We start from the raw sequence: 15205 nt of genomic DNA, 5'->3' as shown, positions 1-15205 counted from the left end.
TACTGATGCAGGTGAACTAGAGAGTTACTAGGAAACAATTGAAAGTGAACAGAAAAATAAGTGGTTAATTGCTATGCAGGAAGAGATGGATGCTCTTCAGAAGAACCACACCTATGATTTGGTGTTACTACCAAAGGGAATGAAGGCCTTGAAGAACAAGTGGGTTTTCAGGTTGAAGACTCAAGAATATTGTTCTGAACTAAAGTGCAAAGCTAGATTGGTTGTGAAAAGCTTTGGTCAAAGGAAAGGTATTGACTTTGAAGAGATTTTTTCTCCTATTGTTAAAATATCTTCTATTCATGTTGCTTTTAGCATTGCAACTAACCAGGACTTGGAGGTTGAGCAGTTAGATGTGACGACAACTTTCCTTCATGGTGATTTAGAGGAGAAAATTTATATGGAGCAATCAGAAGGCTTCAAAGTCAAAGATAAAGAGAACATTGTCTACAAGTTAAGGAAGAGCTTGTATGGGCTAAAACAAGCTCCAAGATAGTGGTTTAGAAAGTTTAATTCATTTATGACAGAAAAATGGATATAAAAGAATGGCTTCAAATCATTGTGTGTATATCAAATGATTTGGTGAGAATTTTATTATTCTCTTACTTTATATTGATTACATGTTTATTGTTAGGAAATATATGTTTACAATTGACAAGCTGAAGAAGGAACTGAGTGAGTTTCTTACAATGAAGGACATAGGGCCAGCAAAGTAAATACTAGGCATGTAGATTTCCTTTGATAGAAAAAATAAGAAGATTTGGTTGTCATAGGAGAAATACATCGAGAAGGTACTAGGAAGGTTTATTATGAGCAATGCAAAATCAGTTGGTTCTCCTCTTGTAGGTCACTTCAAGTTATGCTCAGAACAGAGTCTATCAAGTGATGAGGAGAAGGAGAAAATGCACAAGGTTCCTTATGCTTTAGCAGTTGGAAGTTTAATATATGCAATGGTGTGTACAAGGCCGGACATCGCATAGGTAGTGAGTGTTACTAGCAGATTTCTTACAAATTCAAGTAAAAAGCATTGAGCAGTAGTGAAGTGAACTTTTAGATATCTTAGAGGGAGCTCTAATGTTTGTTTAAGCTTTGGAGGTGGACCACCTGTGTTGATAGGTTATACAGATACAGATATGATAAGAGATATTGATACGAGAAAGTCTACATCAGGTTTTGTACTTACTTTTGTAGGGGGAGCTATGTCATGGTAATCCATATTACAAAGGTGTATTGCTCTCTCCATCATAGATGTCACGGACTTAGCTGATTTTTCCTAAGTCGTGTGGCACCCTTACGTGTCCGTCCGCAAAGCTTAGCCTTCCTGAAGCCTCCCATGGTCTCTTAGGACCTATAAAAGAGAAAACGGGTTAAAGAAAGTGCCTCACTCAGGATCCACAAGCAAACATCTCCAAAAACACTTCATAGCCAATGTAAATTACAAATAGACTTTACAAGCTCTGAACGGTTGTACAACAAAGGATCAAAATGGTCCATTATAGACCGAATATCTCTCATAAGTGTCCACATGACATAACATTTATTTACATGCCTAAAACAACCATCAAACCCAACTAAAATGGGGTTGTTAAGACTTCGACCGTCCCTCTGCATGTTGTGTAAGGCATGAACAAACCAAAAGATATGGACATACATAAGTATTACATCAAACATCCTTTTTAGAATTTTGTCCGTGATATTCTTACTCACCCATCCCTTCGACGTCCTGTCGAAGCCTTTGCCGACACTACATCTCCTCACTTTTGCTGAGTCTTCAATCTTCTACTCCAGCTACAATGCGCCTCTTGGCTCTCAACTGCTCTCAACTACTATTATTGAGTAGTTGAACTTTTAATCCATCATGTTGCTTTAACTCGCCAATTACTCTAGTGTGGAGTTGGCTGAGTTGTGTTGATCCCTATTGGTTCTTGCAGATCCTTCAGATGAAGGAAAAGACCATCCTGACTTTGTGTCAGTCTCTCAAATGTCTCATACTACTTGAATTGGGTGGATGCTTGTTGGAGATTTAACGAGCATCGCCTCGTAAACTTTTTTAAAATTTTAGGTCCTTCATCCATAAAATTTGTCCATTGACTCTTCTTTCACTTAGTTGTCACTTCCAAGTAGATTTACATCACTTCCACTTTCGATTAGCATTCTATCAGGAAATGAAGCGGATAATCTGCTCTCAATAACACTGATCACCATTAGTGAGGACTTGACAACTATTATCTTCCATTATCTTCGAAGGGTCTTTGAACTTATGCAGAGCTCCTCTGCTAGATAGATAAGAGAATTGGGGTACTCGGTTTCGCTCATTCTCTTAAGAGTTGAAAAGACAAAGGTTACTTGACTTCGCCCGTCTCCTTGAGGGTTATAATCCAAGCATCGAGCTGGTTACTAGCCTTCGCCTGCTCTTTGCTCACACTTCTGAAGCACTTGAAGTGTTTGCACTCCTTGCGTTGAGTTAGCTATTGTGATTCACCTTCTTAATGTCATCGAACTTCTAGAATGCAGAAGGTTTTCACCCCAACTTGGAGTAAGTCTCTAATAGTTTTGGTCATCTCTGAGATTGTACCGTCTTCTCTATTAATCTTGTCGCCTTCTCCATTGAGTAGCAAAGGTACAACATCGTGTATTGCCTACTTCGTTCCTTGGTTGTGCACTCTTGCATGACCTGAAGTCCTTCACTTTCAGCTATCTTGATGCGAAGCTCATTGAAACCGGTCTTACGAAGTTCCTTAGCCTTTGCCCTTCAACCTTATTTTGGTACTTGGAGTTTGCCTCTGCATGCTCCACCTCCTCGACCCCTTTCATGACCAAGCGCTCTCCCTCCATGAGAGCAAGGGATCGATGACTTCACGGGAGTCCTGCCTCTGCGGTACCATGGTGCTGCCATACCCATGGCTCTACTATCCGTCACCTCGCATCTGCATCCCTTTTCTTCATGATTAATAGATCTACCTCTATGACACTCCTTCGAGTCCACCTACATTCTAACCAATGCTTTATTTTGGGTAGCTAAGTCCCTCTGGACTCGTCGTCGCTTTCTTGCCCCTTTCGACCCTTTGCTTCAACCCCTCTGTGTTTTCCAAGCAGTTCCACTTAGTCGATGGAAAGACATACTATAACTCTCATGCATAGCCTCTTCCATCATGTTGTAGGGTTTGCACCGATTATGTTCTCCTTAGCTTCCTTGGTAGCAACTTTTGCTTACTCGATCTTGTCCTCTGACTTGTTGGGCTCCCTTAAGCGAATATAGGCTCTGGAGCAGTCTAACTCTCTAGTTGCTTCGATCATGCCTCTACATGATCAAGTCTCTTCAATGAGACTCACTAGTACTTGCATTCAAACATTTCCCCTGGTGGTACACAGCCCCCAAATGCTGATGACTAAGGCTTTCATCTGATGTAAAATTTGATGCACGCACGGAAGACCCGCCTCTACAGTACCATGGCTTTCACTCTTTGAATCTATAGCCTTCTTGTCGTCATGTTGTTCACCGAAGTGGAGCTTCCAGTAGCTCCCGATCATACCTCTATATGATCTAGTCCCTCACGAGACTATATTCATGTGTATCGCATTGCCATGAACTATTCCACCACGATCCGCTGCACTATGTCGCCTCCTAATGACATCTTCATTGCATTCTGATTTTTGTGGGATGAACTCGGATTGTGATTCCTCCATGTGTGGCCTCTGCCAATACATCACAGGGCCTCTTCCACCCTCAATTTTGTTCACTTCTTTGGCAATCGACCTTCATCCACCCACTCTCGGGTCACACTCAAACAAAACATAGCTCTAGGACAGTCCGTCGCCTAGTAGCTCCCGAAGTCCACCGACTTCGTTGAAATTGGTGTACCTTGTCTAGATCCTGGTCCTTCGCCCTACTAGCACAATCTCCGCTATGCACCATTTCCTTCATGGCAACTTAAATGGTAGCACCATGACATATTCTTCAAGAGTACTCACCTCTGCATCCTCTTACCCCGTGCCAAGGCCTTCTGAACCCAACTTCACCTCTGCAAGTTGAGTCGTCTTAGTTCCTCCATCAAATGCTTCTTCGAGATAAGGTGCATATGCCTAGAGCTCCCTTCATCTTTGGCACCATGCAATATGAGTCTGCTCCATCAGCATGAAGGACCCATGGAATGACATGATCCTGCTCTTGTCTCTACAAGAGTTCATGTCCTTGACCTCTGCCTAAGGAAAGCTCTGTGCCTCCGCTCCATGTTCCATCTTCTATATCGACTCTCTTCATGCAGCTTGGGTACTTCGGCAAGTTACACCCAAGTTGCTCCGCTCCTCGTTTTTGCATTGAGTTGATGGTGGCCCTCGCACCCACCATTCCACGGGTCAGCCCTTCCTTGAGTCTGATCTTCATATCGACTCCAAGTGTGCCTTCATTTGTATTGTCTTGGATCGCTCCCCCACTTAATCTTGCAATGCATCCCCCTAATGAATTATCTCAAGCGAGATCATGCGATGACTCCTCACCACTCGCTCAGTCCGTTGAGCTTCTTTATGAAGTTATTTTTGAGATAATCCTCCTCAACATATACAGTCCATTGCACTTGGTTCTCCCTCTGATGAGCCGAGACTTATCCCTCCTAGATATCTATCCCGTTGAGCAACTTCTCTTTTTGCTTCCTTCTCTTTAAATGTTTCGGAGACCACCATCCCCTTGGACTACTTTGCCTTACTGAACAAACTGTGTATTGTTCTACCTCCCGCAAACGCACTTGCTAGATTGCGACTCCATGTCAATACAGTCCCCGCTGTACCCCTCAAGGCCTAACAATATGTTGAACTTGCTGCACACTTCAGCCTCCTATGGGCGTATCCTTCTCATACCGAAGAGAAAGTTTCAATGCTCCATGGCGCCGAGCTTCGGCCGCCTTGGGATGGCCATGAACATTTCATCGTTCGCATACAAGCCTTTGCATAAGTACTGAATTTTTCGAGTTAGCAATTCCCTTCACCTTTGGAGCTTTGCACAACTCTTTCAATCGCTGAACAATCCATTCTGCCTTTGCATAGTCTCATCCTTTACCAAGCGCCTCACTTGGCTTGAGCACCATCAAGTATAATTGCCAACATTGAGTCATAGCTCAAACTCAACCATCCCAACCTTTGTGCGCTACGCATTCTTCCCAGCTTGCTTGTCCTCATGGTACCTCTTGCGCGAAGGGTTGACCATTCCTCTGAATGCCAATCTCAGATGTCCGCTCCTCTGAGCAACTCCATTTCCCTACATTTTCATGCCCTTTTCCCCAAAACAATCACGCATGCTGGCTGCCCTCAATGCAACCTTGCTAGGTCCCCCACGTTTGCATGCCAAGTGTTTCTATGAGTACTTGTCCCGCTCTGATACCATCTATCATGAACTTAGCTAGTTTTACCTAAGTCGTGCGGCACCCTTACGTGTCCATCCGCAAAGATCAGCCTCCCCGAAACCTCCCATGGTCCCTTAGGACCTACAAAAGATAAAACAGGTTAGAAAAAATGCCTTACTCGGGATCCATAAGCAAACATCTCCGTAAACACTTCATAGCCAATGAAAATTACAAACAGACTTTATAAGTTCTAAATGGTTGCACAACAAAGGGTCAAAATGGTCCACTACAAACTGAATATCTCTCACAAGTGTCCATATGACACAAACTTTATTTACATACTTAAAACAGCCACCAAACCCAACTAAAATGGGGTTGTTAAGCCTTCGACCATCCCTCTACATGTTGTGCAAGGCATGAACAAACCAAAAGACAAAGACATATATAAGTATTACATCAAACATCTTCTTTAGAATTTTGTTCGTGACATAGAATATATTACTGTTAAAGAAGTTTATAAAGAAATGTTATGGATGAAAGAATTCTTACAAGAATTAGGGCTGAAACAAAAAAATTATATAGTGCATTATGATAGCCAAAGTGTCATTCATTTATGTAAGACCCTAACTTTTCATTCCAAGTCAAAGCATATATATGTCAGATATCACTAGATTCGAAATGTACTTGAAAAGAATCAGTTGTAGCTTCAAAAAATTTACACAAATGACAACGAAGCAGACATATTGACAAAGACCTTACAAAAAAAAAGACAAGAGATATGCTGACAGTTGATCGGTATGGCTTCACGTTGAGGAGTCTTGGGACAACCTCCCTTATGGGCTAAAGGGGGAGGTTGTTGGGCTGACAACCCATAGGTTCAGCCCATGATGGACTTTAATAGCCCACAACCCACCCCCCTTTCTCCAAACCTTAGATCTAAATTAGAAGGGTATGGTAGCTGCAAAAAGAGACAAAAAAACTATAGCAGTAGGGGCGAAAATTGCTCCAACAACTTGATTATAAAAGGAGAAGAAAAAGACATAAAAACAAGGGAAAGAAAGGGAAGAAAACAAGGACAACGCAAAGAGACTGTTCTCAATCATCCGGACAGTATTCTCATATCAAATTAGATCATATCTTCAATAGATTATTGCTGTGATTATTTGAGGAGAATTAGGATATTGTGCATAGTGACATAATCCTTGTATTCCAGTTATTCTCTTGATATTGTTGTTAGGATTTTAGGCAAAAGAGTGAGATTTGTATATTCATTATTTTTATAGTAGATTATTTCTAGTTTGCTCCGTGGTTTTTACCATTCACGTTGGTGAGGTTTTCCACGTAAATTTTATTGTTCTATTTTATTGTGATTTCATTTAATTTCGCTACGTGTGACGTATTTGTTCATATATAAAATTTTATTTCTCTTTATATCTCATCATATTGAAACAATAGAATTTCGACATATTATTCATGTGATTAGAACATAAAATAAAATCTTACTTAACATCATCAGTACGAATGGTGATATTGCAGCCTGCATTCATGGTCGTAAGGTGGGAAAGACACATTAGGTCATGACTCCCTTCTTGGTGTCTTGCGACTTTCATTGTTGTCACTATTCTTATTGTTACAGCCATCAGCAGCAAGACCTTTAATGAGCAAAAGATCAATCACCATCACATTTAATAAGTGCTTCAGGTAAATTTTCAAAAAAAAAATTGCTTGCAGATAAAAAAAACCCCAAAAAATCAATTTTTTTTAGTAAATCGACATATATGATTTAAATTTAGTGTATAATTTTCCTCTCAGTATTGAAGAGACTCCGTACAGCCTAATAAATTATGAACAGTTCACATTAATTGACAAATTAAATGGGCAGATAATAATAGCTCTTTTCATTCATAGCAGTGTTAAAAGAAGAACAGCTTTTTTCATTTATATGATTTGTAAGTTTAGAAAAGAACAATAATTCCCCTTCAAGATTTAATATTATTCAATTCCTTAGTTATTCACCGTTTATTATGATTATTATTGAGTTTTATTTTTTAAAGTTATAACCTTTAATGCAGAAAACTTAGATTAAAAAAATTAATCTGCAGTAATATATGTAATATTTTTGAAGGGTATTATCATTATTTAAAGTTTTACTGTCGTTATGCTAATGAGAGGAAAATTATACACTAAATTTAAATCATAAACTGAAAAAAAATGATTTTTTTATCTGCGAGCAATTTTGTTTTGAAAATTTACCTACAACAATCAAGCAATTTGGCCATGTCATTAGCCAGGGTCGAAGCCGATCTTTATATATATATATATATATATATACTATACTATACTATACACCAACATGCATTTTTATTGGAAAACTAACCCATTCCTCACCCTCCACACGAACTAAAGAAGACATATAGCAACAACAACACTAAAGATCAATCCAGATTTATCACCGATCTACTTGTGTTATGATAGATATTCTTTCGAATGACGACGACTCATCGGATGTAGCATGGATGTCGATCCGACTGGCTAGACATATGATTTATTATATTAGATATATGATTTATTTCTCTTTCACCTCGCTTTGTACATGAATCTCCGCACACAAAGAATGTCAAGTCAGCAGCAATCGCGTATAGTTATAATATTAAGCACTGCACCGGGAAGAAGCCCATCAACTGTGTTTGTCGAAGAATGCGATGAGGCCGTCGTAGACGACCTGCTTGGCATTCACCCCCATCACGAAGTCCAGATGTGCGTACTCCTTCACCAGCTGAGCCACGAGCTTGTCGACGTCATGGTTGCTGAGATCATTCAACAGAAGCTGCACGTCCTTCACATCCGACAGCATGTCCCCGCCGCCGTAGCAGAGCAGCAGCGGCAGGTGGTGTGGAATGTTGGACATATGGTACTCGGGTGGGCTGCTCTGCCCATACGCAGCCATGTTGGCCGTACTGCTCCCGTGGTCGTATTTTGTTATCACTCCACGTCTGAATGCTGTGAGTGCTCAAAGACAGGTATACATACTCTCTTGTGAGGAAGAAATCTAAGTAGCTCAAGTATATGATATTTTAGATTTGTATCAGACAGACTGACTCTGTGAAAAATGGTCGAGTGTCCTCACGGATGTAGGCTGGAGTTCATACTTCAAGTACATGTCAACAGTGGAGTCATTGAGGCAGCAGTTTGGCCCTACAAGCAAAGTGAGTGTGTGGGTGTGTGTGCAGAAGAAGGAAGGAAAAGCAATTACATATGTAAATTAATTGAAGCCACAATAATAAATACATATATGATTAAAGTCAAATCAAACTTATGTTGCGGGCGGAATATTATCAGCGGAATAATTTGTAAGTACCTGTTAATGATGCCATAAGGTCGTAGCACTTCACCCCCGGCATAGCGCAGACGAACTCCAAAAACATGGTTCCGACTGCCCTGCTTATCCATTAGGAACACACTTGAATTAGAAAAGCTTTCTTTTATGTCAATGTATGGTCGGTCATGTTGATAAGGCCTCTGACGATTTTGTCAGCACATTTTCTTTTGACAACAACAAGAGGGATATGTTAGTTTATGTACCCTTTAGGATCAAATTCTGCCACTCCAAGCGCTCCCAACATCTGCAAGAAAAAAGGCAAGAAAGCTATGACAGCTCTGGACGTCGGAAAATTAAAGACGAAGATAATGAATGATGTAGCTCCCTTGATGAGAAAAATCAATTGAGTGTTGTGGACTCGTTCTTACTTCTCCTGCGAATGCGCTGGCTGCAGCTCTTCCGATCGTAGTTGTCATGGAAGTCAGATAGGCCACCGGAGTCAAAAGCGCAGCTGACTTGATCTTATCCACCAGCTTCCCTTCAGAGAATGCTGATAGAGCTGTCAGAGTTCCCTGTAGCATCCAACGTCACTCAGTTGTAGTAGTAGTAGTGGTGGTAGTAGTAGAACATACATACATACATACAAAGTAATTCAATGTGGAAGGAAGAATGATATGTATTGGCATTAAAGTAATTAAAAGAAAAGTCTCCTACCATGGAGTGACCGACATAGTGCAGCTTCTGCCCAGTTTGCTGGAATACGAAACCCACAGTAGCAGGCAAATCATAGCTGGCCAACTCATCCCATGACCACGCCCAATAAGCCTACCAGACAACAAAAGGATGATGCTAATTATACCAACAACCTGCTCAATACTTCATAATCAGCAACGTAGAGAAGATGACCAACCGTGTCTGATGTATTGAGAGACTCATGGCGACGGCTCCACCTGGTGCCCCTGCCGTGTGTAATCCATACATCGAATCCCTTGTCGGCAAGTACGAAAACCAGTGATTGTTGAGGTGGATTCAGTAGCCATGTCATCCCGTCCTGCCATCATTCATCAATCGTCAATCATCATCATCAGAAGAAGAATGACGAAGAAGACAACGTACCGTGCATGCATGCATGCACGGCTACACATGCAGATTGCTTAAGGAAACGCACCGAGAGGACTCCATGTTGGAGCAGCACAGGCTGCCTCTTGCCCGCGCTGCCGCCTCCTCTTCCTTGTGGGATCCTGTGCATGGTCAGTATGTACCCGTCTTGCGTCTTCACCTGCAAGGGACGCAACCAGCTTCAACCACTCATGCCATGCCCGCATCAAATCATCAATCCATCCACGTTTATCTGCACTCCGCTACCTCATATTCTCGGCACTCGTAACCCTGAGGGTTCACCACGGCGGTGCACACCCCATCATCCGCCGCCTCGAGGCTTTCCACCAGCTGCCGTCGTCCGTGAGCTCCAACCAGCTCGCCCTGGAAGCCCATGGAGAGGACGAAGGCGATGACGAGACGCCAATTAAAGCAACGGAATCCCATGTTGGAGGTAAGCGAAAGGTGAGATCACCTCCTTCACCAAGGATTGGTCTACTTACGGGGAGAAGGATGAGGAGGAAGTGGATGAAGGATGAGACCTCGTTCATGGCCTTCTTATAGGGCGGAGGAGGAGGAGGAAGGAGATGGCGAGGATGATCTGTGCGGGCAGTTGAAGGGTGGTGACGTGTGATTCTCGCTACGTGTTAACAGCTCTCAAAAACTGGCATTTAATCCACCCAAATCTAATTCTATCAACACTTTAAGACATAAAAAGTCATATAATTTTCATATTCAGTTGGTCTAATTTTGTTGTTGTTGTTGCTGTTAATGGTTTGTTGTTGTGACCTTTCGCAACTACATGTGACTCCACAAAAATTGAAAATTAGATTGCGGTTGTGTGAAATAAAAGAAATTGAGGTAAATTTAAACTCTTCACCTCTACAGTAAATGACATGCTTCGCATTACATATTCCACCAAGCGATTAGGCAAATTCATACAAACATAATACTTATTGGAATACTGAGATCATATAAAATGTCACAAAAAGATTATGTCGGTAATGGATAGCGTTGACTTCGAACACATTTATCGAGGTTTGATTGCTTTCCATCTCTATTACGCATGTCACTTCGAGAATTTGACTCAGCAATCCGAGGGATCATATTGAAAATCCCATTCGATCTTGATCATTTATGTCTCGTTGAGTGATAGTAGACTTTTTCTCTACGACAATATCCTCTTCAAGAGGTTTCTCTTGATTGATTACCAAATCTTTGATGGATGATAGCATCTCGCTTGGCTCATCATCTAGCATCGAAGGCTTGAACAACATTAAGTTCTCAACATTTACAATTGAGTATATTTGGGTGATAACTTGAGTTGGCATGCATTATCTCCAATCCTCTTCAAGACTTTGAATAGTTCATATCGGATAGGCTTTAGCTTCTTTGCTTCACCTTTGAATCGTTTGTTCCTAATGTGTGGCCATGCAAGGTCCCCTTCATAGAATCATCCTTTGACATATTATCGATAGTGTCATTCTTTGTATTTCTATTGTCTTCACTAAAATTGCTTCTCAACCTCTTCACGCACCTTGCGGATTTTCTTTAAAAAATTTTGGGCTTGTTGAATTGCATTGCTTTTATTAGAGGTAGCTAATTCTAAGTCCATCGTGAACTGCAAAACAAAAGGACTTTGACATAAATAATCCAAGCATATCTCTAATGGTGATTTGCTAGTAGAACTATGCACTACCTGATTGAAAGCAAACTGATGGTACGGTAGGCTTTCGTCTAATTTCTTTGGGTGTCAGAGTTGTATTCTCGAAGGAGATGAACCATAGTGTCATTTACTACCTCGATTTGGCCATCAGCTTATGGATGGAAGGTTGTGCTCCTCTTTAGTTTAGTGTCTATAGTGGTCCAAAGTGAACTCCAAAAGCTACTCAAGAAATGCCCGTCATGATCTAACACAATTGAACTTGAAAGGTCGAAGGGTATCCATATGTGTTAGAAGAATAATCTGGCTACTCCTCTAATTATTGTCTTCTTGTAAGGTATGAGCCTCACCATCTTTGAAAACCTATCGACCACCATAAATAAATAGTCATGTCCCTATTTCATTATAAGTAAACCTCTTAAGAAGTTCATAGATATTCTCTCCCATGATCCTTTGATACACTATCGATCATGTCATTCTTTATATTTCTATTGGCTTCACTAAAGTTGCTTCTCAACCTCTTCATGCACCTTGCGAATGTCCTTTAAAAAATTTTGGGCTTGTTGAATTGCATTGCTTTTAAGTCCATTGTGAATTGCAAAACAAAAAGTACTTGACATAAATAACCCAAGCATATCTCTAACGGTGATTTGCTAGTCAAACTATGCACTACCCGATTGAAAGCAAACTGATGGTATGGTAAGCTTTTGTTTCATTTCTTTAGGTGTCAAAGTTGTATCCTCGAAGGAGATGCACCATAGTGTGGTTCGCTACGTTGGTTTGGCTACCAGCGTATGGATGGAAGGTTGTGCTCCTCTTCAGTTTAGTATTTATAGTGGTCCAAAGTGACCTCCAAAAGCTGCTCAAGAAATATCCATCATGATCTAACACGATTGAACTTGAAAGGTCGAAGGGTATCCACATGTGTTAGAAGAATAATCGGGCTACTCCTCTAATTATTCTCTTCTTGCATGGCATGAGCCTCACCATCTTTGAAAACCTACCAAACATTATAAATAAATAGTCATGTCCTTATTTCTTCATAAGTAGACTCTTAAGAAGTCCATAGATATGCTCTCCCATGATCATGATAGAATGGGCAATGGAGTGTACAAACCCAATTTTCGGTTAGCTAGTTTTGAAGTGCTACAAAAGATATATCCTCACATAAACTGAGCCAAGTCTTGCTACATCTGGGGCTAGTAAACACGTCATTGCAAGTTCTTCAAAGTTTTGTTAATGCTGAAGTTTCCCAAGACTTTTGATGAGTGTGCTTCTCGCATCTAATTTATGCTATCTACTTTCTTTTGTACACAAATCTAAGCACCTATGTAGAGCAGTCCTCCTTGGAGCATGAATTCCATATCGGTTCTTGCTTTGACTTTCTCCATGATATCTTTGAACTCTAGGTCTTCCATGTACATATCTACATAATCCTCATGATAACTAGCTATGACTTGCATATGCATGACAAGTGATCGGGGGTCATGATAACATGTCAACAAGCTTATTTTGTACTCTCTTTTTATACATGATCACTGGGCTGAATTAATGTGGATATGGCATCCACTTCATATGTCATGCTTTCTACAGTTTGGATTGTACCTAAAGATTTTGAAGTAGTCGATGGTCGGTGTAGACAATCATCTCTCTCTCTCTAGGAGATACACATGCTAATGCTTGTTCATATGTAACATGAGCAATTCTTTGTTATAAGTAGGATAATTCTTTTGAGATCCTTGGAATATTTTAGAGTGGTACGACATGAGTCAGCCATCTTACATCGAAACAGGCCCCGATGCATCCACCACCAACTCGAACAAATGCTTTAAAATCTATGTTAGATAAATTGTATGGCTTAGTCATGCAAGAAGATCGTGAGAGCCCTAAGAATGCTTGATGAGAAACAAAATAGAGAGAGTCAGCTTATCTCATTTTGGTAGTTGATGTATTCCCAAACAAAACTCAAATGGGAAAAGATCCTTGTAGCACCCTAAATAAGTGATACGTTACAGTATGTTAATGATGGTTTGTTACTTTTGTAGTTGATAGTCCGTTCTTACTCTTCCCATTGCAAAGGATGATTTGTGAAGAGATCTTGATGCGTGAAATGCAACTTTTAATTAATTAATGGTTGATAGTTCATGTTGCATTCATCAAAGAGCTTCAAGTATTTATTGTGAGCTGTTGTAGGCCTTCATCTTACATGGTTTCATAGTCCGATACTAAGGCTAATGTTTGTATTGCTACAATACCCAACTGGATGATCAATAGCACAGACTTTTGACACGTGTTTACTATCCTCTTTGCTTGGATGGCATCACTAAGTCAATTGCCATCGACTTTGATCTGATGATAAACTTATTTTTATCCTTTAGAAACATGTATTGTTGGGGCTAGCGATCGTAGATGGCTTCCAATCCCACTAGTATAGACCCTTAAAGATAACTTGACATATGTCGAAGGGCACCATCTCGTATGTCACCTCGTCAATATACTTGTTGGTGCTCATAATTTTGAATACGTACTAGCGATTTATGCTCACCTCGATGTCTTTCTAGATCCACCTCAATGGATATGCCTTCAGACGAGGAGTAGTCTAGAGTCCAAGTCTCCGCACTAAGTTATCGAGATAAAATTCTTTTGGATTTTGATATCAACGATCATATCGATAATCTCCTATTTCACTTGGATCTTGAGAGTGAATAGTTCTTCTCAAAATTTTGGTTAGAGGGTTGGATTTGAGTATATAACATTTGGTTCGAGTGTGAAATATGTGCTAGTTCGGTTTGATCATATCTTACAATAGCGATCACCTTACGTCGATTCTGATTATTCTTCTCACTTCTTCATGAAGAGTTTGGAATGATCATTCTAGTGCTTCTCTCATATATGACCTATAATCTTATAGTGATCACAAACAAATTGTTTCTTTTAGAAGAAGATGTGGCTTTATCACTCCTGGGATTCTTCTTGGCTTTCGGGTGATTCCCTTTTGCGTTCTCCATATTTTTCTTGATACGTGTTTAATTCTTTTTCTCGATTGTCACTGCCGTCAAGCTTATTGTTGTGTTATAGTAAGCTTTGAAGATGCTCACTTCAATGTTTATCTGGGCATGGAGGCCAACGATGTATTTTATCATTGTTGAGTGGTTATCGAGAGAAATTTTGAGTGCCACCACTTATTGTCAGAACTTATTAGCGTATTCTTGTATGGATTGATCCCTTTCTTAGTGTATGTGATGCCACTTCCTCCAACTTTTTTCGAGATATCCCATAGGATAAAATTCTTCTCGTATGAGTTTTTTTAATCATGTCCATGGTATGTCTTCATTGTTATTGGTTCAAAGATCGGATTTCAACCACGCGAATATGTTTGGTCAATATGAGTCGCTCAAGCATCACCCTATCCTCGCTACTGTAAACATATAGATTAAAATAAGTATCAAATTGATCTATCCATTAGTCTAACACATTAGCATTGATCGAGCCATCATAGGAGGGTATATTGATGTGAAACTCAATGCGAAAGGGTCAACTATCGTTACTCGCTTGTTTGGTGGCTACTCATATTTGATTTCTTATCTTAAGAAACTTATCTTTGAATTAAACCTTGCCTACAACAATCAAGCAATTTGGCCATGTCATTTGCCAGGGTCGAAGCAAATAGCTTTATAAAAAAAATACTATACACCAATATCGATTTTTATTGGAAAACTAACTCATTCCTCAGCCTCCACACGCACCAAAGACATGTAGCAACAACTAGAGATCAACCCAGATTTATCACCA

The 15205-nt window shown here is 40.3% G+C and overlaps 1 protein-coding gene across 1 annotated transcript; it reads right to left on the bottom strand.

Moving 5' to 3' along the window:
• Window positions 1–8010: 8010 nt before the first annotated feature.
• LOC135641365 (triacylglycerol lipase 2-like) lies at window positions 8011–10197 on the bottom strand. The gene is made up of 9 exons (XM_065156724.1): window positions 10018–10197; window positions 9821–9931; window positions 9530–9703; window positions 9367–9477; window positions 9081–9224; window positions 8916–8956; window positions 8692–8771; window positions 8433–8528; window positions 8011–8333 (listed from the first exon to the last, which is right to left on the bottom strand). Exons 1-9 carry the CDS (start codon window positions 10195–10197, stop codon window positions 8011–8013), a joined length of 1260 nt encoding a protein of 419 aa, XP_065012796.1.
• Window positions 10198–15205: the final 5008 nt, after the last annotated feature.

Source organism: Musa acuminata, chromosome BXJ3-6 (genome assembly GCF_036884655.1).
Source record: "Musa acuminata AAA Group cultivar baxijiao chromosome BXJ3-6, Cavendish_Baxijiao_AAA, whole genome shotgun sequence".
In the NCBI taxonomy this organism is placed as follows: Eukaryota; Viridiplantae; Streptophyta; class Magnoliopsida; order Zingiberales; family Musaceae; genus Musa; species Musa acuminata.
Note: the sequence above shows the minus strand (reverse complement) of the source record. Positions and strands in the feature narration are given on the sequence as shown.